The 23,815-nt window shown below is 44.1% G+C and overlaps 1 protein-coding gene across 1 annotated transcript; it reads right to left on the minus strand.

Moving 5' to 3' along the window:
• LOC120393783 (GTPase IMAP family member 7-like) lies at window positions 1–22,209 on the minus strand. The gene is made up of 2 exons (XM_039518275.1): window positions 22,175–22,209; window positions 1–935 (listed from the first exon to the last, which is right to left on the minus strand). The coding sequence occupies exons 1-2, from the start codon at window positions 22,197–22,199 to the stop codon at window positions 289–291; spliced, it is 672 nt and encodes a 223-aa protein (XP_039374209.1). The 5' UTR covers window positions 22,200–22,209; the 3' UTR covers window positions 1–288.
• Between the last annotated feature and the right edge of the window lie 1,606 nt (window positions 22,210–23,815).

Raw genomic sequence — 23,815 nt, forward strand, 5'->3', positions numbered from 1 at the left:
CCCATTCTGTTTGCAGTTCACCCTGACTGAGTGACCTCAGCTGGCTCCCACGGGCACCATCGTCACAAGCCTGCAGCAATTTTACATTTTTGAAAATTTAGTTCAAGTTGGAGGAGTCACAAACTCACATTTCCAAGAGTGTAACTGTTAATTCACTGAACAATGGGGGCAGAGGGAGTTCTAAGATTTTTGTACCAATAAAAACCTTAACATTAAAGAAGTCTTCCAAACCTAATTTTAAAATGGTAGAAACTACAATAAACCCCTGTCTCGGATGAGTGTAATCAATTAGCGTGTAGAACAAAATGTTTGGAGAGATGACTTGTCTGTCTTTAACATTTCTTCAGTATAACAGGGCTGTTCACAGTTTCCATGCACCATGGCATCAATCATTTTAAGCAATTGAGAAACCTGAGCAGAATTTTCTGTTCCTTCGGCTCTGTTGTTGAAAGCGAGGCATCGGTTTCCACAAGTCTGAATCAGACTCTGAAGATCTTTGTCACCATCTAATAAGAACTTATCCAGTGTTTTTCTCCTTAAATCTTCTTTTCGGGTGAACAGGATGATCATGTACTTATTTGCTTTAAAATTGAAAATCTTTTGTATCTCTTTGACCACGTCCTTTTCTTCTTGGGTGAAATGACCCAGCTGTATGACGTGAATAATAGCATGGATCCCTGGAGAGAGGTGTTTAACAGATTCATGTATTTTTTGGCAAGTCTTTTCGTTACTCTTTTTAGTGTCAAAAAGGCCAGGAGTATCAACCACCGTAATTTTCCTCCCATTAACAACCGCTTCCTGTCTCTCACAATCCTGCGTAATTGAAGAGGATGAGATATCCGAAATAAATTTGTCAGGACCAAGAATTGTGTTTCCTGTTGCACTTTTCCCAGCTCCAGTTTTACCAACAAGGATGATTCTTAGATCAGGTTGTGCTGGGAACAAGAGAGAGAGAGTATACCAGCCAGTCAGTACAGCTTACTTCAATCATGGAAAAAATAGTTCATGAATAGTTTGTTAAACTGGAAATCTTAGCTTAGTTTCCCTTGTTTGTCATGGTTTATTTCAAAAGTTTAAAATCCAAAAAGAGTTCTAAAAGGACTTTTGGCAACTACAAGCTCACCTCTGCTATGTATCTGAACCTCAAGAATTGAATTCAAGTCTGTATGTATATTGATCTTTTAACCAACACTCTCTCTCTTTTCTTTTTAAATAAATTTTAGTTTAGTTAATAAGAATTGGCTCTAAGTGTGTATTTTGGGTAAGATCTAAGTTATAATTGAACCTGGGTATGTGGCTGATCCTTTGGGATTGGAAGAACCTTTTCTTTTATATGATGCGATGAGATTTTCAGGAATCATCATCATATGTTTGACAGGTGTGTCTGGACGGAGGCCTGAGGCTGGGCACTTTAAGGGAACTGCGTTGTTTGGACTTCTGAGTAACCAGTGAGGTGCTACAGAAGCTATTTTGTGCTGGCTTGGTGAATCTAAGTATTTGAATATCCACCAGCGTTTGGGGTTTGTCTGCCCCGTTCTGTTTGCAGTTCACCCTGATTGAGTGACCTCAGCTGGCTCCCATGGGCAGCACCGTCACACCCTGTCTAGACTAGGAAAATTAAGTCATGTTTTAAAATGTGTTAGCTAAAAAATTGTAACTAACACTAGAGGGGAGCCTAGGATTTTCCACAACCAGCTCACACATTCTAAAGGTATTAATCTCAGTCTACACAAGCGTTTTACAACATGTGAGTTAAAATGTTTTAGGGCCTGACTACATGAGATGTTAATGCATGGCAAGTCAAGGGGTTAATCTACAGCACACTAGCTTGCCACACAGTAATGCCTCAGGTGGACACTACTACAATGGAGTGAAAGTTCCAGAGTGCACTTTGATGTTCTCCAGTTTGAAACAGGAGTATGTCAAAGCTCTCTCTGGGACTTTCACTGAGTTCTAGCTGTATCTACACAGGATCCTACTGCATAGCAAGCTAGTGCAGTGCAGATTCACATCCTTGCTTGCCACATGCTAAAGTTCCATGGAGACAAGTCCTTGGAGACGGAAGATCCCTCCTCCAAAGAGCTTACTCTGAAGGACTGGGAAAATGCCAGTAATATTTTATGAATATTATATGTTCTGTCTGTTTGCCTGCTTGTTATGTTATTGGCTATGGCATTTGAAGGAGTTAATTCAGACATGAGTTATTTGGCAGGCCAACAGGAGAAGAAACAATAGCCCAGATAAGATTTCCTCAGCAAACACCACCGGCTATTAACTGTGAAATGTTACCTTCAGCCACCCCTGGTGAGATGCATAAACCAGTGGGAGCAGGTTCAAGAGAGACAGGGAGAAAAAGAGTTTGGGAATGGTTAAACACCTGAGTCCCTGAAGCTCAAAGGGGAGATGTTAGCCAAGGGGGCAAATCCTTGATACCCAGAAGCAAGGGTACCTGGATAAGCTAAACCTATTTAAACTTTAGGTACAACAGAAGCATGTACTGTATGCTGTTTGTTGTGTTAAAAACTCTTTTCTTTTTATGTTTTGATTCCTACTGTTAAGATTTGAAAAGGCTCTTTGCTGTTCCTGTATTCATACGCTGGTCACAGCTTCCAGAGGGAAAAAGAGCAGGGCTCACACTCAGTTGGGCCTGCAGAGGAATCAAAGTGTGTATACAGGATGCTGCAGCCCAGGAACTCAGTCTCAAAGTGGGAGAATCATGGGATTGCACCCCAGGACAGGTGTAGACAAGAGGCCTGTCACCTGGACAGCTGCACTCGTAGACACTGAGAGAGATCAAAGATGCAACTAACCTTGAACTGTGACATTTGCAATCCAGATAGACAAGACAACATATCTAATGCAGCCTAATGCAAGTCTTATTGAAATTAATGACCCAAACATTTTGTTAATACAGCGTTAAGGTTGTCCAGTGTTGCCTCATGCTCTTCCAGAATTTGGCGACTTGATAAACTTAAACCTCTGAAAACCAGGAAATGAAGAGTTAAAATACACACCATCCTTGTAATGCAAACTTAACTCTGACCCCCTCTTCCTCCACCCCCATCCCACAGAGCTGTCAATAGATACTAGAATGGTTCCTTAAGGGTGGTGCCATCATAGGAAGCTATAAGAAATGACTAAGCGAATGCGCCATTGTTTGTGTTGTGCTCCAAAGATTTTACTTCTAGCTGTTAGCTGCATGCATTCAAGCCGCAATTCAGGATATTAGGGGTAGCTGTATTGAATAGTGGGTATATTAGTTGGAGCAGATTGACAGAACTGTCACTGTGATATGAGGAGAGGTGCACATCTACCTTGAGGGATCAAATATGCCTCATTTCAGTGCTGAGTTCTGTAAGTGGTGTCAGCAGAGGAACACAAGGATGTCCTCTAGCAAAGGGAATTGTCAGTAGTCTGGTGACATACTTGACAGTGGTCTCCATGGCTTATTAGGACTTAGAATGGAAAGGAACCTCATGAGTCCAGTTCCCTGCTCTTTCAGGGAAACCTGTCACATAATCCTGTTCATACATTTATCAAGCTCCTTCTTAAAGCCACTTAGGCTGCTTGCCCCACGACTCCTATTGGAAGGCTATTCCACACATTCACTCCTCCGAGGGTTAGAAACCTTCTTCTAATTCCCAGCCTGAATTTATTCTTTGTTGGTTTATATCCATTTGTTCTTGTGCCAAATTGTCCATTAGCATCAATAGCTCCCCACTAATGTATTGATAGTGATTATAGCCCCTCTCAGCCTGCATTCTGCTAGGCTAAACAAGTCACACTCTCTTTATCTCTCATAAGCCAGACCCTCCATTTTCCTGATCAACCTAGTAGCTCTTCTCTACACCTGTTCCAGTCTGAAATCATCCTTTTTTAACATAGCTGACCACAACTGTACCCAGTATTCGAGATGAGGTTGTGACCCAGAGGCCCATTGGTGATTCACCACTCTGTGTCAGCAACTCTTGTCAGGCCTGATATAATCACTGGACCTAACACACTCTTGTCATAATCTGTGGCTAAAAAGTGCCATGTAAAGTATCATATACAAACTGGTAACATGCTGGAATGGATATTTGCTTGTTTGACCAGCCTGGTTGTCTGGCAGAGACAATGAAGGTTCATTTACACATAAGGTAAATAAAGCTAACAAGCGGGGGAAAAGACAACATGTTGTCTACACCCCAGCAAGAGAGAGAAACTTTATTTAGACTATAAAGATGATAAGCATTTGAATCAACTGATTGTATACAGTCTTATTGTATTATAAAATTGTATCAAGTAAGGTCTTTCATGAAAGCCTGTGTCACACTTGTGATTAATAACATTATGAAATGTATGTGTTAACACTATAGGAGGAATTATGGATACCCACTGATACTATGCTTTAAGTCTGTGACCAAACCCAGGGAGAAACAGGTTTTCTGCCAGACAGGAGGGATGACAGCTATCTACCTCTCTCCTGTGTAAATTAAGCAGGGGAGAACCAAAACAATGGAAGCTCCATTTACATACAAATCAGCAAGAGAATGGGAAGACCACAGCAATGTGAGAACAGCAAGAGGTCTCAGGACAAAACAGTGAGCTTGGGAAGATATAAGGAGACAGGAGAACACATTTTGGCATCCATCACTTGGGGGATTCAAGGGGCCAGAGCCAGGGCTGGCTCCAGGCACCAGCGGGCCAAGCGCCTGCTTGGGGCGGCATCCTGCAAGAGGGCGGCAGATGGCCCGATGGACATCCCGCAGGCATGCCTGCGGGAGGTCCACCGGAGCCGCCGACCAGCCACTGCCAAAGCACCCCCGTGGCAAGGCGGAAACCCTAGCGCCGCCCCTGCCTGCAGCCGCGGGCAGCCCAGAGCCCTTTAAATCCCAGCCGGGACTGGGAGTCAGACGGATCGGGGCTGCCCTGCGCCGGGGGGAGCCCAGAGCCTTTGAACTCCCAGCCGCGGCCGGGAATCAGAGGGCTCTGGGCTGCCTTCTGGCGGGAGCCCAGAGCCTTTGAAATCCCAGCCGCGGCTGGGAATCAGAGGGCTCTGACTCCCCGCCGCGGCTGGGATTTAAAAGGCTCTGCGCTGCCCGTGGCTGACAGCCCAGAGCCCTTTAAAAGAGCCTGCCGCCCTAAGCCGCCCAGCCCTTCCCCCCCTCACCCTGCCCCCCAGGGCGGCAATTCAGCTGGCTGCTTGGGGCAGCAAAAATTGTAGAGCCGGCCCTGGCCAGAGCTCTTGAAATCACAGAAAGTTGGGTCCTTCAGCCAAGGGGGTTGAAGTCTCTGGGAACTGACATAGCTGAGACAAAGATTAGGCAAAGATTGTAACTTGCAGAAATTAAGTTTTAGTCTTAGAAACATAGTTTTACTTTTATTTGCTTGGAACACTTTCTATCTTTATTCCTTATACAGGGGATCACTTACACTTAAGACTTTTTGTTAAATAAACTTGTTTTACTTTTAATATAAACCAACACAGGTCTGTGATTGAAATAAGAGTGTTTGTCAAATCCCAGCTAAACTAATGAATTGCAGTGTATTGTATCTTTAAAGAAGCAATGACGTTAATTATTTCTGTGACTGTTCCAGGAGAGGGATGGAAACTTCAGGGAGATGGTTTGGGGGAAATTCAGGACTGGGGGGGTGTTGAGGTCACTCTGCACAAAGCAACTGGGTGGTGGAAGCCAGGGTGTGGCCTGCATGCTTGTAGGGTGGCTGTTGGTGTCAGGGCTGTTAGTCATAGCAATTAAGACACCCAGAGTTACAGGACAAGGTGGTGACCAACCTCTTACTGGCCTGGGTTGAACCCGAAAACACCACAGAGGTCCTACTAATACCTTGTTCAATGGCATTAATACTTCCCTGTCTCCACTGGAAATACCTTGCCTGATACATCCTAGGATTGCATATACCTTTTTCATAGCCTCACCACATCTTTCTGCTCGTCGGTCATTTCTAACTGATTGGCATCAGCTTATGGCAGAAATTCTTATTCTGCCATAAGCTGAAATTCTAAATATGTGGCCTTGCAGTTTCATTGTTAAATTTCACCCATTTCTATTACTCCAGTCCTGAAAGTCATTAAATTCTTCCAGTAAAATATTCTGATCTTCCTCTGTATTGATGATGCCTCCCAACTGTGTGTTATCAGCAAATTTCATTAGCACATTTCTACTTTTTGTGCCACAGTCATTAAAGAAAATATGAAATAAAATTAGTCCCAAGACCAATCCTTGAAGAACTCAACTAGTAATCTCTTGCCAACCTTATAGTTCTCCTTTCAGCACAACCCATTATCTCCCCTTTATCTAGTTCCATACTCACCTTACAATTCCTGTACTGATTCCCATCTTCTTCAGTTTAACTAATAATTTCACATGTGGTACTGTACTAAATGCTTTACTGAAGTCCGGCAAGATTAGATCTACCACATTTCCCTTGTCTAAAGCCCCAGTTATCAAAGCAATATATCAGGTTAGCCTGCCATGCTGTATCTTTGGTAAATACCTGTCACATTGCATTCCATGTTCCATTTTCCTCCATGTCTTATATTATTCTTTCTTTTAAAATTTGTTCTAAAGCCTTGCATATTACTGAGGTCAGATTAATGGCTTAGTGAGGGGTTAGTGAACCCAGTGTCTCAGAAGGAATCCTCAGGGCTAGGTAAAAGGGGCTAGGAAACTTGGTGGAAAGAGGATAATCAATGGGACACTGTAATCCTAGGGTATAAAATATATGGGAATGACAGGATAGGTTTTGCTCGTGGGGGAGTGGCACTGTATACGAAGGAGAAACTAGAGACTAATAAAGTAATGACCTGAAATGAATCAATCAATACCATAGAATCTCTATAGATAGAAATGCCATATTTGAAAAATTTGAAGAACATGACCAGGATGGTGACAATTATTGTGAAATGCTGCAGGAGATTAGAGAGGCTACAAAAACAGAAAACCCAATAATAATGGGGGATTTCAGCTATCTCCATATTGACTGGGTACCTGTCACTTCAGGACAGGATGCAGAGATAAATTTTTTAGACACCTGAAATGAAAGTTTCTTGGGTCCTGGAACCCACCAGAGGAGAGGCAATTCTTGATTTAGTCCTAAGTGGAGCACAGGATCTGGTCCAAGAGATGAATATAGCTGAACTGGTCAGCAATAGTGACCATAATTAACTTTAACATCCTTTGGGGTGGGGGAATGCCAAAGAAACACATCACAGTGACATCTAGTAAATTCTTCTTTAAAAACTTCCAATTGTAATACATTTTTTCCTTTCTAAATTGCACCCTTCATTAGTCTGTTTCATAAAACGTATACATATAACTAGTGATTTATTTAAACAACAACACTGACCCAATTACATCTAATACAAAATAATTATAATTATTTTTACTATTATATGCATATATTGCAGTAGTGCCTAGAAAGTCCAGTCATGGATCAGGGTCAGATTGTGCTGCATGCTCTACAGACACAGACAAACAGATGGTCCCTGTGTGCCAATCAGAGTCCAGACATCCCAAGGACAGAATGGGGGGCAGAACCCACAAAGAATATGCAACTGAATCATCTGATTGTATATAATATTACTGTACTAGAAAAATGTGTCTTGTGGGATATCACATGAAAACTGGTAACACACTGGTCACTAATATCACTGTGAAATGTGTGTGTAAACACTAGATGTTGGCTTTATGGATACTCTCTGATATTATGCTTTAGAGTCTGTAACCAAAGAAAGGGAAAACAGGTTTTCTTCCAGACAAAGGTAGTTATCTCCCTGACTTGAACATAGATTGAGCAGAGTGAGGCCAAAGACACTGGGCTGTTCATCTGCATCAGAAACTGCAGGATAAACATCAATTACCAGGAGTGCAAGGGGTCAGCATGGCATCTGCACACTGAGGAGTCTGAACCTCAGGAGTTCATCCTGACTCTTGAGACAATGAACTTTGGGGAGGATATAAGGAGCCGCAGAAGGACATTTTGGTTATCCATTCACTGAGAAAACCCCTAGTAAGGTGCGGGAGAATCATGAAAACCTGGATCCTGATTTGACTGAAAATCAGCAGATCTGCAAGAGAACTTGGAGGGTGAGAAAACTGTTTTAGGCCAGGTCTACATTACAAACTTACATCAGTATAACTACATCTCTCAGAGGTGTGAAAAATCCACTCCCCTGAGCAATGCAGTTATACTGACCTAACTGCCGGTGGAGACTGCGCTGTGCCGACAGAAGGGCTTCTCCTGTCGATAGAGCTATCACCTCTGCCAGAGGTGGATTAACCAAGCTGATAGGAGAAGTTCTCCCATCAGGGTAGTAGCATCTTCACTGAAGCGCTACAGTGGTGCAGCTGCCCCAACGCAATTGCGCCACTGCAGCATTTTGACTGTAGACCTGACCATCGACAAAGGACTGTAACATGCTGAAATTAAGCTTAGTCACTTAGAAGTGTGTTCTAGCTTTGTTTTATTTGTAACTGTACTCTGTGTTTTTATTAACTTCAGCTTGGAGAAGCTGCGTTCTCCGCTGGCAACGGTTACAGGAAGTGTTAGAAGCATGCACCGAGCAACAAAAGCATTTGGAAAGAGGGTGGTCATCTTATTCCAGAACAGCCTTTGGAGTTGATCCTGCTGAAATGTATCTTGAAAGGGCTTTCAGTTCATCACCTAAATCACTCACATCAATATCGCACATGTCATCATGTGTCAACACTGTCTCTAGTGCCCTGCATTGCTGGTGCAGGCCTTCTTCAGGTATAGTGAGGAGTTTTGTAATATCATACAACATTGCAAATATACTGCTGTGTTCCTTGAGCTGCATGAAACGTTCTTCAACTGACTGTATTGTACAATCTAGCACTTGGTTAAAGAATTCAAATTTGAATTGTTGTTTGGGGTCTATTATGGGATTATCCTGTGCTTCATAATCAAAATGTCATCTTCTTCGGTGACTCTTGTATTCTTGAATGGGTGGGAAAATAGCTTCAGTATGAAGTTCCTCTGCCAACTTCTGTGCACTCTTCAGAATGTTTTGAAATCCCTCATCTGACCGGTAAGACTGTAGGTATGACTTTGCTTTGTCCAGCTGTTCCATTGCTCCAGATATATCAAGGTCAACACCTTGGAGCCTCTTGTTTACAACATTTATTTCAAACAGTATGTCATGCCACAACACTAAGCCACACAGAAATTTAAAGTTATGTATGTTTCTCGTGATTCCATTTCCCTCTGCCACTGTTCTCCTACAAACAGTTCCTGTCATAGCATTATCCTCCATAATGGCAACTATGGCATCATCTATCTTCCCAATTTGGTGTTTAATAAGCTTTATCAACTCCACTCGACTTTCCTATCGTGTGGCACTCAGTGGTTTCAGTGTCAGAGAGGATGTTCCCAGATGTTGCTTCAAAATTTGCGATTGATGATTTGATGCAGAGAAAAATACCTAGATGCTTTGAATTACATTTAAAAATTCAGCAGCCTCACTAGAAGCTGAGGCTGCATCACTGACCACCAACTTCAATGAATGAGAACTGCAAGGGACAAAAAAAGCTCAAGGGTTTAACTCAGATGCATGTCTGCACTCCTCTGTTCTTTCCTCTCATGTTGGCACCATTATTGTAGCCCTGACCTCTCATGTCAGCTATCGCAATTCCCTATCTTCCAGCTTTTTAAGAAGCACATTTGTCATACCAGCTCCTGTAGTATCATCAATGTCAATAAATTCTAGAAAATGCTCTCTGACAGTCACCATTGCAGGGATATGGTCAATAGGTTCTGTTGTTACAAAACGCACCATTAAAGTCATTTGTTCCGTATGGCTGATGTCAGGTGTGCAGTCCAGAATAACAGAGTAATATCTTGCTGACTTCAGATCTGTCACAATCTTCTGTTTGACTTTTGTTGCCAGTAACTGTATGATCTCATTTTGAATTCTTTTTCCAAGGTAGTGGTGTGTGTACATTTCTTGGGTGGTGACTCTTCTTAGATGCTCCTGGATTGCAGCATCAAACTCACCCATCAGCTCCACAATTTTAAGGAAGTTTCCACTGTTTGGCACATACAGCTGATCTGAAGTGCCACACGGTGCTAGGTTTTAGGTAGCAAGCATTCTCACAATGGCAATGAGCCTTTTCAGAACATTTTTCCAGTAAAGAGACTCTGATGCAATCTTCTCTTGATGCTGATCATCTATGATGGCCTTTAATCTTAATCTCATCTCAAGCTCTTTCCACCTATGGAATTCTCTGTGGTGATTTGCTGCCTTCTTATGTCATGCCAGATTTCTAGCCAGATTTTTCGAGTCCTTTGTTCCTGTAGAACATTATAGTCAGTAAAATATGTGTATCAACATTGTATGTGACGTTATAAGATTGTTCTATGCATCATCACTGTAACATCCTCCAAGTTTAAGAAAAGCAGGATGTGACATTATACTCCATATTTTTATGAAAATATTTTTGTGGTAGGAATATGGCATAACTAAGATATGTTTTATGCAAGATGGCTCTTGTAAGGTATCATTGGAAAGGTTATGATTTGCTGAATATGATTATCCCATTCATATGTATGTATCATGCTTGTATGACCTGTGTATCTGTATTTCATGTTTGCTGCTTTGGGTTACTCCCACTGCTAACACTTCAGATACAACAATGGAAAAGCCAGACAGCGCCAATGGGGCCATCAGTGCTGACAATGAATTGCAAAAGAGCTTCATCTTCCTGTGGACGTGTGGGTCAGCCTGTGAAGGATGGCTTCAGGCGCCTTACAGAGGCACGTGACCATGTCACCTGATATTGGAACCCACCTTGAATTCTGTACTTTCCCACAAGGAGCTGGAGTGTCAAACTAGGAAACAAAGGACTCCTGCCTTATGCAAATCCAATTTAAGGGGGGGAAATGAGGTTATCCTTGTCGTCAATTTTCCCCTGCTACCCCACCCAAGAAGACTGCTGGAAACAACTAAGACTGAACTGGGGGAAAGAACTGGGCCCAGGCTGGAAGGGTGTGTAGCCTGTGACGAGGATTATTAGAATCACATTTAGAGTGAGAAGTTACATGTAACCAGTTTCTTTAGTGTATTAAGCTTAGTTTGCATGTTCTGTTTTATTTTCTAAGTAATATGCCTTGTTCTGTCAGCTACCTTTTTAATTACAGGAACGCCTCACTTAATATTGTAGTTATGTTCCTGAAAAAATGTGACTTTATGCAAAATGATGTTAAGCGAATCTAATTTCCCCATAAGAACTAATATAAATAGGGGAGGTTAGGCTCCAGGATAATGTTTTTCGCCGGACAAAAGACATTATATACATATACATATACATATACATATACAGTATAAGTTGTTCTTAATGTAGCCTCACACTCTACGAGGCAGCATGGATTGAGGTAGGAGGGAAGAAACACAGTAGATGCAGGGCAGTAGCTGCAAACACTTTCCTGCAAAAACTGAAATGATGATGAGCCCATGCTCTCCAGCTGGAGCGCCCCACTCCCTCCTCCTGACAGCACATGCATGGCTGCACAGGTGCCGACGTTCCAAAATGCTGGGGGGTGCATGCATGAGTGAGAGAGATTGATGTGCATTGCCCTTTAAGTACGTTGACCCCACTTCAAGTACGTTGCCCTTTTAAGCAGATCAACCAGTTCGGACAGGAAGCAACAGCTTCCAGCAAGCTCCCTCCATTCTGTCCCTGAGCCCTGTCCCCTCCTCCGCTTTGCTGAGCGGGGGTATGGAGTGGGGGTCAGGGGGACATCCTGATATCAGCACCCTCCCCTCTCATCCCCCCAGCCAGGGCCGGCTCTAACATTTCTGCAGCCCCAAGCAAAAAAAAAGAGCGCCACCAACCCCTCCCCGAGCACCCGCGTCGCACCGCCCAAGTCCCCTCCCCCCCGAGCGTTGCCCAAGTCCCCGCCCCCTCCCCGAGCGCCGCGTCGCAGCACCCAAGTCCCCGCCCCCCGGAGCACCGTGTCGCACCGCCCAAGTCCCCGCCCCGAGTGCCACGGCTCAGCACCCAAGTCCCGCCCCGAGCTCCATAGCGCAGCACCCAAGTCCCGCCCCCAGGCGCGCGCAGCACCCAAGTCCCCACCCCGAGCGCCACGGCTCAGCACCCAAGTCCCCGCCCCCAGGCGCGCGCGCAGCACCCAAGTCCCGCGCCCCAGCGCGCGCAGCACCCAAGTCCCGCCCCAGCGCCACGGTGCAGCACCCAAGTCCCTGCCTTCCCGGCGCCGCGCAGCACCCAAGTCCCCGCCCCAGGCGCCGCGCTGGCACCCAAGTCCCTGCCCCCAGCGCCGCATCACGCCGCCCAAGTCCCCGCCCCAGTGCCGCCTGTCCAAACCAAAAACAACCAAACCAAACCCCTATCGCCGCCCCCTCCCAAGGTGTCGCCCCAAGCACGTGCTTGGTAGGCTGGTGCCTAGAGCCAGCCCTGACCCCAGCAAGCAGGAGGCTCCCGGGAGCAGCTCCGAGGCAGAGGGCAGGGCAGGAGCAGCAGGGCAGTCGGGGAGGGTCCCCATAACTGCTGCTGGGCAGCTGCGGAGCCACATACCTTACAGGGAGTTTAGGGGAGCTGATGTGGGGGCTGCTGGCCCGCCCTGGTTCTAATCCCCACGAAGAGGGGCTGCTCTTCTAGAGAATCCCACAAGCAGTGGACAAAGCAAACAGCTGCCAAACGACCTTATAAGGGAGCATTGTGCAACATTAAATCAACTTGTTCCCTAATAGATCAGCCACGTAACAACGTTAAGTGAGGAGTTACTGTACTTAAAATACACCTGTTATAGTTAATACATTTACTTCTGATTTATAATATAAACCCGTTTATGTGATTTCTAACTGGGGGGGGGCAAGAAATTGTGCATACTCTCTTCCACACTGAGGGAAAAGGCGAATTTCATATCATTTTGGGTTTGTTCTCCAAGGGGAGTGAACATCTGGGTGCTGTGGCAAGTCCCTTAAGCTGAGCCTTCCCAGAGCAGATCTCGGTCTCTGCAGCTGGGTGTGGCCTTGCCTGTGTGCTTGGCTGGAAAAGGCTGGAGAGCCTGGCCCAGCAAGTCCAGGCAAAAAGGGGGCCCAGGCTGGCAGAAGAGTCTGACCCAGTGGTGTCCCAGGACCTCAGGTGACATCCCAGGGGGTTCAACCTGTCGCACAGGCTCAAACCAGGTTCTCAGAAATAAAGGACAAACCAGCACCCAGCTAGATGTTAAAAGGCTATCACCTGCTTAAGCGGCCATTCTCTGGCAGGGGGAAGATGTGATTTTACATGATGGAGGCTGTGTGTGAGCCGACCAGAAGTGGTTGCTCTCACAGCAAAGCAGTGTAAAAGGCACCCCGGGTTGGAGAGTTAAGGGGCACAGCAGTCCAGCATGTACCGTGGGGAATGTCACAGTACCATAGCCCAGTTCTCCTCCTCCAATGCCTCTTGCTCCTTAGCAATGATTACCCCAGCCCCAGACTTCAGCGGCTGCATGTTAACCCCTTCCCTGCCCCAGCATCATATCCCCATTTGCAGCTTCTCTGCCTGTCCAACACAGACCAGTCACCCCTCCACAGCCTCCTCCCCACAGGAAGATGGGAATTGATGAGGGCCCACAGACTGTGGGGCTAGCGGGTGCAGGGGCTGACATAAAGAGAGTGGGGGCCATTTTTTGAAGATAGAAACGGGGTATATAACATTCATTGAGCTAGAGAGAGAGAGTGACAATGTCTTTATCACCCAGTGGTTAGGTAAGGATCCTGGGATATGGGAGATCCCTGCTTCAATGAATATTTAATTATTATACCAAGTGGAACCACTTCATCAGGAGAAATTGAGAAAATGCCACCCCAGATAATCCTATAGCCCAATGGTTAGGGCACTGCATGGGGGATGAGGAAGACCTCGGTTCAAGCCCCTTCTCTGATCAGACAGAGCAGCAAGTTGAACTGAGGTCTCTCACATCTCAGATGAGTGCTCAAACTACTGGGTTGGTGGGTAGAAGAGTGTTCTCCTCCTCCAGCTGTCTTGTGTGTGATGCCATCTGGTAGGCAGCATGAGTGAGTGCCTGCCAGATCAGCTCCCACAGGTGAATTAGGCTGGGGAACACCTACTTTGATTCCCACTGATAGCCAGGTGTGAGTTAGATGCTGAACTGCTCAGCAATGCCTAGACTTAGGCTTTTGTGAACACATGGAAAGGGTGAAGCTTAGATGCTGAGAGGACTTTACTTGCTGGAAATTTAGCCACCAAGGGAGTGTAGGTGCCTGCAGAGTTCAGCGGCAGCTGAGTGGGGGTTCTGTGAATGCCTGTGATGCCTAAATGTTGTATTTAGGCAAAGGTGACAGGGAGGCACCTAAGTACTTTTGTGAATCTAGCCCATACAGTTTAAGGCCAGAAGGGACCATTAGATCAACCAGACTGACCTTCCGTACAACACAGGCCAGAGAATCTCACCCAGATCCTAACTATTGAGCCCAACAACTTGCGTTTGCCTGAAAAATCTCTTCCAGAAAGGCATGCGGTCTTGATCTGAAGACATTAAGGGATGGAGAATCCACCATTTTCCTGGGTATTTTCTTTAAGTCATCATCATTGATACAAATCCGTGCCCTATTTCCAATTTGAATTTGTCTAGCTTCAGTTTCCAGCCAATGGTTCATGATCTGCTTTCTCCACTAGCAGCAAAGAATCCTGTGGCACCTTATAGACTAACAGACGTTTTGCAGCATGAGCTTTCGTGGGTGAATACTTGCATCCGAAGAAGTGGGTATTCACCCACGAAAGCTCATGCTGCAAAACGTCTGTTAGTCTATAAGGTGCCACAGGATTCTTTGCTGCTTTTACAGAACCAGACTAACACGGCTACCCCTCTGATACTTTTCTCCACTAGATTAATGAGCCCTTAATACCTGTATTTTCTCCCCATGAAGGCACTTGTGCACTGTAATCAAGTCATCTCTCAGTCTTCCTTTTGATAAACTTAAACTCTTTGAAAATCAAACTCTTCAAGTCCTCTCACTGTCAAGCATTTTCCCAAGTCCTACAATCATTTTTGTATTTCTTTTCTGCCCTCTCTCCAATTTTTCAACATGCTTTTTAAAAATGTAAACACCAGAACTGGACACAAGTATTCCAGTATCAGTTTCACTGGTGCTGTATACAGAGGTGAAATCACCTCCCTACTCCTACTCACCACTCCCCTGTCTATACATTCAAGGATCACATCAGCCCTTTTTGCTACAGCATTGCATTGGGAGTTTATATTGAGTTGTCTGTCCACTGTGACCCCCAAAATCTTTTTCAGAGTCACTGCTTTCGAGGATACAGTGCCCTACTCAGTAGGCAAGGCCTGAGTTTCTTGTTCTTAGGTGCATTTGGCTGTAATAAAACATATTTTGTTTGAATTGAACCAGCTTACAAAGGGATCTAGATCTCTCTGTATGACTGCCCTCTCCTCATCAGTATTTACCACTCCTCTTGCTTTCCTTATCAATTTTCTACAATGTCTAGATTCTGATTTATAGTCATTATTATCTACTTCCCCTTTTTCTTGTATTTGAGATATATATTTGTTGTTGTTGTTTTTAGAGCTGGCTTAGCTTCCCCTGTAAGCCAGGTTGTCTTGTTAATCAGTGTGGCCTTCTTTGATTGTGGCTTTTGGGGCATCTATTAAAAAGTTCTGCAATTATTCCCATTCTTCTTTTTAAATTCTTCCTCCCAGCTGATTTGGTTCATAATTGTTTTGTGAAATTGGTCATTTTAAAACAAGAAGTATATTTATTACGTCTGTACTTTATTCTGTTTGTGCATAACAAATGTGATCATGTCATGATCACTTGTATCATAGGCAGTGACTTCCCTTCTGGCCAGTGGATGGTCAACCCCTCCTCCGCCCGAGTCCCCGCTCCCACTCACCCCTTCTCCAAGCCCCTGTCCCAGCCCCACCTCTTCCTCCCCTGCTCCACCCCGCCCCATTCCACCCCCTTCTCCAAGTCCCCACCCCTTTCCCACCCCTTCCCCTGAGCATGACATGTCCCTGCTCCTCCCACTTCCTCCTGGAGTGTCCTGTTTTGCGGCAGGCAGGAAGTGCTGGGAGGGTCAGGGGGCCACCAATGGGCAAGACGCACTGGGGCAGGGAAGGGCTTGGCTGCTGGTGGGTGCAGAGCACCCGCTAATTTTTTGACATGGGTGCTCCTGCTCCAGAACACCCACACAGTCGGTGCCTATGACTTGTACCTAAAGTAGTAGCATTGTTTAAAAATCAAAATTCAAGTGAATAGGACAGAACAGTTTATCAACTATGATATCCAGAAACAACTATGTTCACAAAAGTTCAAAAAGTGTTCCTGAGTTTTCAGACACAGCAAAAAAGAGGGATAACATTTACTTTATTGGACTACCAACAGATGAGTGCATGGCATTAGACTGAATTCTGTATTATACCAGAGTACTGGCAGTTAGCAAGTGTAGTTATGTTTTAAATAAAGCATTATGGTTGATCCAGGGAATTCCTGACCAGTGAACCTTACTTCCATGTCTCGTAAACTGGGTGAAACAATAAGTGAAGAGAGATTTATACAACATTTAAGATGATCATGATATGATCTTATCAACATACTCCTGCAAAGGAAAATTGTGCTTCACTTATCTATTGGAATTCTCTTAATGTGTCAATAAAATAGTATACAAATGAGAGCTAGTTGACATAATATATATGGACTTTGAAATAACATTTGACAAAATGCCTCAACGAAAAAGAATGAATGGGCACTTTTCATCATGGCAATAGGTGAACAGTGAGGTGTTAGTGTTCTGTGTAAGGACTGTTGTTTAACACATGTATTATTTACATTTTGTTAAAACCTTGTGTTAAAGGACAGTTATTTAAATTACAAAGTCAAGCTATAAAAAGTTAGGAAATGCCAGAATTTAGATTGCCCACGCCACCTTAATTCTGCTCTCTTGTGCAAATGTGCTATAACAGAATAATTACATGATCATATATTTTCCATAGGTCTTTGTCTCATTCAGGGCCTGATCCCCCTCAGTGCACAAGATGGACCGTGTTCAGGGAATGTGGCAGATGTTCAAAATTTTAATCCTCATCTTTCAGTTGGTGACCTTATTATTGCATACTATTCAAAGCTTACAGTGAATGAAAAATTCGTTTCCTCATGGTGTTTTAAACACAACTGACAAGAACCTGTGGAACTCATTGCCAAAAGTATCAGGCAGAGTTTAGCAGGATTCAGAAAAGTATTGGACATGTATATGGATAAGAATATGTTATTTTCTTATTAAATTAATTAATTTCCACCATCACTTTTCAATATGTCAAATTGATAATTCATAACTGCCACAGAGAAGTTGTCAAGAGTCAACAGAATATGACACCAACCAATAATACACTTGGAATTTTAAAAGGGCAAATTTTCCAAAGCTTAAAGCAATTGTTGACAAAACTGACTGGGAACATAAATTTAAAGTGGTACATACCGAAAACTGGGAATTGTTCTAGGACATCTTGTTGGATTCACAAAAAGCCACAAAAACAAACATAAAAGCTTTATACTGGACAAAAAACATCCTAGTTAAAAGGCGATGTGGAAGAGGTGATAAAACACACCCAAAATCAATATATAAATAATGGAAAAAAGTAAAGTAAATGGCATCCCCATCAGTATGGTTTCATCGAAAGTAAGATCTTGTCAAACAAGCCAGTTGCCATTTTTTGATAAGATTATGGTTAATAAAAGCCAATGTGCTGATATAGTATTTTCGGATTTTTCCAAGGCATTTGACTTGCTTCATGACATTTTTATTTTAAAAAAACCATTACATGATATGGAACTAACAAGGCATATATTAGATGTATTAAAAACTGGCTCACTGGTAGATCTCAAAATGTAATTGTTAAGAAGGAGACATTAATGAGTGGGGCTATTTCTACTGGTGTCCGTGAGGTATCGGTTCTTGGTCCAATGATATTCAATATTTTTATCAACAAATAAAACAATGATATAAAATCTTGGCTGGTAAAATCTATCGATGACACAAGGTCTGGTGAGCTAATAAATAATGAGAACAAATTACTGTTACAGAGTGATTTGAGATGCCTGGTTAAATGGTCACAATCCACCAAAACATGTTTTAATGCAGCCAAATACAAGGAAATACACCTGGTAACAAAGCATGTTGTTTGTACCTACCAGACGGGAGACTGTCTTGGAAAGCAATGACTCAGCAAAACACTTGGGGTCATCACAGATAATTACCTCAACATGAAACCGCAGTGAAGTTCTATGCCATAGCTATTATTTCAAGCTGTCTGCAGATTTGGGAATACATCACTTCATCAGCTACACTTAGTGTACAGTAAATTTTCATGAGTATCTTTGCACAATAAGAGTTAGGAACATTTTTTTAAATGGACACTTGGAACCCAGGATGTAGTCCTACAGCAAGAGGTGGATAATATGATAACATTGCTTTTCAATAGAATAATGGAATAGAGAGATCTGTGAATGGAAGTGACAAATTGAAATTGAAGACCAAGGTTTTAAATTTTAAATTAAAGCTTAAGTTTAATCATTTGCCTTGCAGAGATAGACCATGAAATACAAACCAATAACCAATGAAAATGCAAACATGAGAATCTGAATATCAAAAGGAAGTTAACGACACATGTATTTTTAAAGAGCAATGTGCACTGCAAATAGAAATATTTTCTAATACTTTTTGGCTAAGACAACTTGAGAATAGAAAGTGGGAATCAATTGAAATTAAGCTAATCAGAGGTATCAATTCAACAAGGTTGAAACAAGAAGCAGCTCAGGGAAAGTGTGGGCCCCTTACTGAATGGGGGAGGCCAACCTAGTGACAGATAATGTGGAAAAAGCTGAAGTACTCAATGCTTTTTTTGCCTCGGTCTTCACAGACAAGGTCAGCTCCCAGACTGCTGCACTGGGCAGCACAGTATGGGGAGAAGGTGACCAGCCCTCTGTGGAGAAAGAAGTGGTTCAGAACTATATAGAAAAGCTGGACGAGCACAAGTCCATGGGGCCGGATGCGCTGCATCCGAGGGTGCTAAAGGAGTTGGCGGATGTGATTGCAGAGCCATTGGCCATTATCTTTGAAAACTCATGGCGATCGGGGGAGGGCTCAGATGACTGGAAAAAGGCTAATGCAGTGCCATCTTTAAAAAAGGGAAGGAGGATCCGGAGAACTACAGGCCAGTCAGCCTCATCTCAGTCCCTGGAAAAATCATGGAGCAGCTCCTCAAGGAATCAATTCTGAAGCACTTGGAGGAGAGGAAAGTGATCAGGAACAGTCAGCATGGATTCACCAAGGGCAAATCATGCCTGACTAACCTAATTGCCATCTATGAGGAGGTAATTGGCCATGTGGATGAGGAGAAAGCAGTGGATGTGCTATTCCTTGACTTTGGCAAAGCTTTTGATACGGTCTCCCACAGTATTCTTGCTGGCAAGTTAAAGAAGTATGGGCTGGATGAATGGACTATAAGGTGGATAGAAAGCTGGCTAGAATGGCAGGCTCAATGGATAATGATCAATGGCTCCATGTCTAGTTGGCAGCCGATATCAAGCGGAGTGCCCCAGGGTTGGTCCTGGGGCCGGTTTTGTTCAATATCTTCATTAACGATCTGGAGGATGGTGTGGACTGCACTCTCAGCAAGTTTGCAGATGACACTAAACTGGGAGGAGTGGTAGATATGCTGGAGGGTAGGGATAGGATACAGAGGGGCCTAGACAAATCAGAGAATTGGGCCAAAAGAAACCTGATGAGATTCAACAAGGACAAGTGCAGAGTCCTGCAGTTAGGATGGAAGAATCCCATGCACTGCTATGAACTGTACAAGTAGGAGCATTGCCAGCAGATCAAGGGACGTGATCATTCCCCTGTATTCGGCACTGAAGAGGCCTCATCTGGAGTACTGTGTCCAGTTTTGGGCTCCACACTACAAGAAGATTGTAGAAAAATTGGAAAGAGTCCAGCGGAGGGCAACAAAAATGATTAGGGGGCAGCAGGTTTAAAACAAATAAAAGGAAGTTCTTCTTCACGCAGCACACAGTCAACTTGTGGAACTCCTTACCTGAGGAGGTTGTGAAGGCTAGGACTATAACAATGTTTAAAAGGGAACTGGATAAATTCATGGTGGCTAAGTCCATAAAAGGCTATTGGCCAGGATGGGTAAGAATGGTGTCTCTAGCCTCTGTTTGTCAGAGGATGGAGATGGATGGCAGGAGAGAGATCACTTGATCATTGCCTGTTAGGTTCACTCCATCTGGGGCACCTGGCATTGGCCACTGTCGGTAGACAGATACTGGGCTAGATGGACCTTTGGTCTGACCCGGTACGGCCGTTCTTATGTTCTTATATTCTAATATCTTCATTAACGATCTGGAGGATGGTGTGGACTGCACCCTTAGCAAGTTTGCAGATGACACTAAATTGGGAGGAGTGGTTGATACGCTGGAGGGTAAGGATAGGATACAGAGGGACCTAGACAAATTAGAGGATTGGGCCAAAAGAAATATGATGAGGTTCAACAAGGACAAGTGTTAAGTCCTGCACTTAGGAAGAATCCCATGCACTGCTACAGACTAGGGACCGAATGGCTGGGCAGAAGTTCTGCAGGAAAGGACCTAGGGATTATGGTGGACGAAAAGCTGAATATGAGTCAACAGTGTGCCCTTGTTGCCAAGAAGGCTAATGGCATTTTGGGTTGTATAAGTAGGGGCATTTCCAGCAGATCGAGGGATGTTATCATTCCCCTCTACTCAGCACTGGTGAGGCCTCATTTGGAGTAGTGTGTCCAGTTTTGGGCCCCACACTACAAGAAGGATGTGGATAAATTGGAGAGAGTCCAGCGGAGGGCAACAAAAATGATTAGGGGGCTGGAGCACATGACTTATGAGGAGAGGCTGAGGGAACTGGGATTATTTAGTCTGCAGAAGAGAAGAATGAGGGGGGATTTGATATCTGCTTTCAACTACCTGAAAGGGGGTTCCAAAGAGGATGGATCCAGACTCTTCTCAGTGGTGGCAGATGACAGAACAAGGAGTAATGGTCTCAAGTTGCAGTGGGGGAGGTTTAGGTTGGATATTAGGAAACACTATTTCACCAGGAGGGTGGTGAAGCACTGGAATGGGTTCCCTAGGGAGGGGGTGGAATCTCTTTCCTTAGCAGTTTTTAATGTCAGGCTTGACAAAGCCCTGGCTGGGATGATTTAGTTGGGGCTGGTCCTGCTTTGAGCGGAGAGTTGGACTAGATGATCTTGTGAGGTCTCTTCCAACCCTAATATTCTATGATTCTATGATTCTATGAAAGATTTAACCTTTCTGCTCCACTTTACCTCCATTTCAGTCACCAATAGCCCCGGTTTCTGCTCCTGTAGCCTTCCTAACAGGCTCACCTCTTGAGAGGCTTCTGAGGTCAGCAGGAGGTCTGTACAGCTTATGGAAAGCAGTGTTGGAGTGGAACATGGAAGGTGACAGCAGAAAGGGAAGAGTAGTAAGGGGTGGCGAAGCAGCCGTACAGCGAAAGAAGAGAGCAAGGCACCAACTGAATAGCATCATGCCATGCCAGGTTTATTGGTGGCCCTACCTGTGAGGGTTAGGAGGATCCTCTGAACCCAGCCCACCATCGCACTGGAAACCTTAGAATGCTTTCGTGAAGACCTCTATCCCTCTGTAAGCCTTACTAGGCTTCTTGCCCTCCTCCACTTGCTCTAGTTAGTAGATGGAGGTGGCCTCACAGACACCTCCATCTTTCTTGATAGGCTCAGTAGATCAGGAAAGCCTTAAGTAGGATAATTAGAAGCAAGACAATCTTCTTTAGGAAGGCCCTGGGGCTGATGATCCAGTGTCAGTGTAATGGAGACAGACAAGCTGCCTTAGATTTTGGTGGAGAAAGGGCGGGGTTGATTGGTCACTAAAGAAGGTCCTAAGGCTCTTGGGGGAGAGAAGAGGCACAAGGCAGGCAGAGATACATAATCTTACCTGTGTATTTCCCAGTTTTCTAATATCTGTATCTTGTTAACTATTTCCTGGATTTCAGAGGTTCGTGTATTTTCCAGCTCTTGGCCATGTGCATGTTCTTAGAGGAACATGGCAATACTGAGTGTCAGAAATGAGAGCAGAACAGGGCTCTTGAAGCCATTGTCTTACCATAGGAGTAGTTTGCATCTTCCATGTCATCTTCCCGTATTTCGATTTTCGTTGGCTGAAATAGATGCAGAAAAACAATACTATTTATAAACCAAATTACACTTAGAAATGTGGATTATAGGGTAGGGGGGATATCTTCCTAAAGCAAAGTTGCGCTATTTGGAACAGCTTCTATACTCCTAGATTCAGAATGATTATTGTAAGACCAGATAACACATTACTAGTATAAGAACAACTCTGGTAATGTGATCATGTGATTTTGGTATGGGAGTGATTATACTGACACCCCTATGAAGCCACTGAGTATGTTGGGATATTTCCAGAAGCCTGAGAAATCTCCACCTGAGGCTGCTCCATGTGCAGTAAACAGAGTGTGCAGTGTCTTCTAACCTGACAAATCTCTTTCCTAGGCACTTATTACTAAATGGTACCCAAGGTAAGAAGTTATATCAAATCAAAGATGGAGCAATTACTTGTGACAGATGTGAGATGTTGGAAGCGTAGAAAACTTCAAAGACAGTTACATTCAGATATGCCAGATGCTTTAGGCACATGGAATATTTATAGAATTTTGTATCAATACTTGTTATGTGTGTCTTTATGTTCCTGAATGGCTGGGGCGGGGAATGGGGGTTCTTGTGGAAACTAGAATCACTAAGGAGTGATTTATGTAAAGTTCCAGTGCTGCTGGTTATGCAGATATCCACTCTTTGAAGCTTTGTCACCTAAGGAAGGGGACAGTGACTGGTTTTACCTATTTCAGGAGGCTAGGGAACAACAGCAGTAAACTGAAGAAAGCCTGAACTAATTCGGGTTAACCCTCATGTGGTCCACAAATGAACATGAGGCTTTAGCTCAAAGGGAAAGTTAGTGGAAGGGTGGAAGGTCTGGAACTTATCAGGGTCTCCATGTGGCAGATGGGTGACACCTGGCAAGCTTTGCATGGGTGTTGACCGTTTATTGTTTTATTATGTTTTCTCTGTGATGCTTTAGTCCAAAATAAATATACTGTGCTCTATGAAAGCTGGCTGATCACTAGTAACCCTGTCATAGTCCCTAGAAGAAAGCACAATTGCTGGCCTAAAGTCAGACTTGTTGGGATAAGCACAGTGAATTGCAGGGGGACTGTAAGGCCAACACTCTGATCTGGAGGGAAAGGGACACGGGTCTCTTGAGGAGACCATGGAAGGGGCAGAGATGCAGTTGACTCTGGAACTGTGATATATGGTGGCAGCATCTACTACTTATGACAGTCGTGAGTTGCCAATAAGTGCCAGCAGCAATGAAAGCAAGTGCTGTAGAGAGACAAAGTAAAGAGAAAAGTGTCTCAGTCTTTTGGGGAAAAGAATAGTGAAAAGAGAGACAGGAAAGATGAGCTATGAGTAGCTGAAGAGAAAGCCAGGTGCTTGAGTTATGCAGAGAAAGACAAAGGCACAGGCCCAGCTAGTAGACCTGCTATATTCTAAGGACCAGTCATACAAAGCGACCTAGATCCTTTAGTAAGATGGGCCCATTCAAATAAAGTGTGTTTTACAAATGCAAAGCTATACATCTAGGAATGTGTGAATTGGGAGTGCTTTGTTCCAGGTGGGTCTGACAGTTATAAAAAGGCAGTCAGCTGTGAACCAGCTGAGTGGCGAA

The sequence above is a fragment of the Mauremys reevesii genome, unplaced genomic scaffold, assembly GCF_016161935.1.
Source record: "Mauremys reevesii isolate NIE-2019 unplaced genomic scaffold, ASM1616193v1 Contig3, whole genome shotgun sequence".
Lineage (NCBI taxonomy): Eukaryota > Metazoa > Chordata > Testudines > Geoemydidae > Mauremys > Mauremys reevesii.

Excerpts from the sequence above, each read along its gene's own strand:
- LOC120393783 (XM_039518275.1), bottom strand. The coding sequence starts at position 22,199 with ATGGAAGATGCAAACTACTCCTATG. Across the intron at positions 936-22,174 it reads AGATGCAAACTACTCCTATG|CACAACCTGATCTAAGAATC; the intron begins GTAAGACAATGG and ends TCTTGTTCCCAG.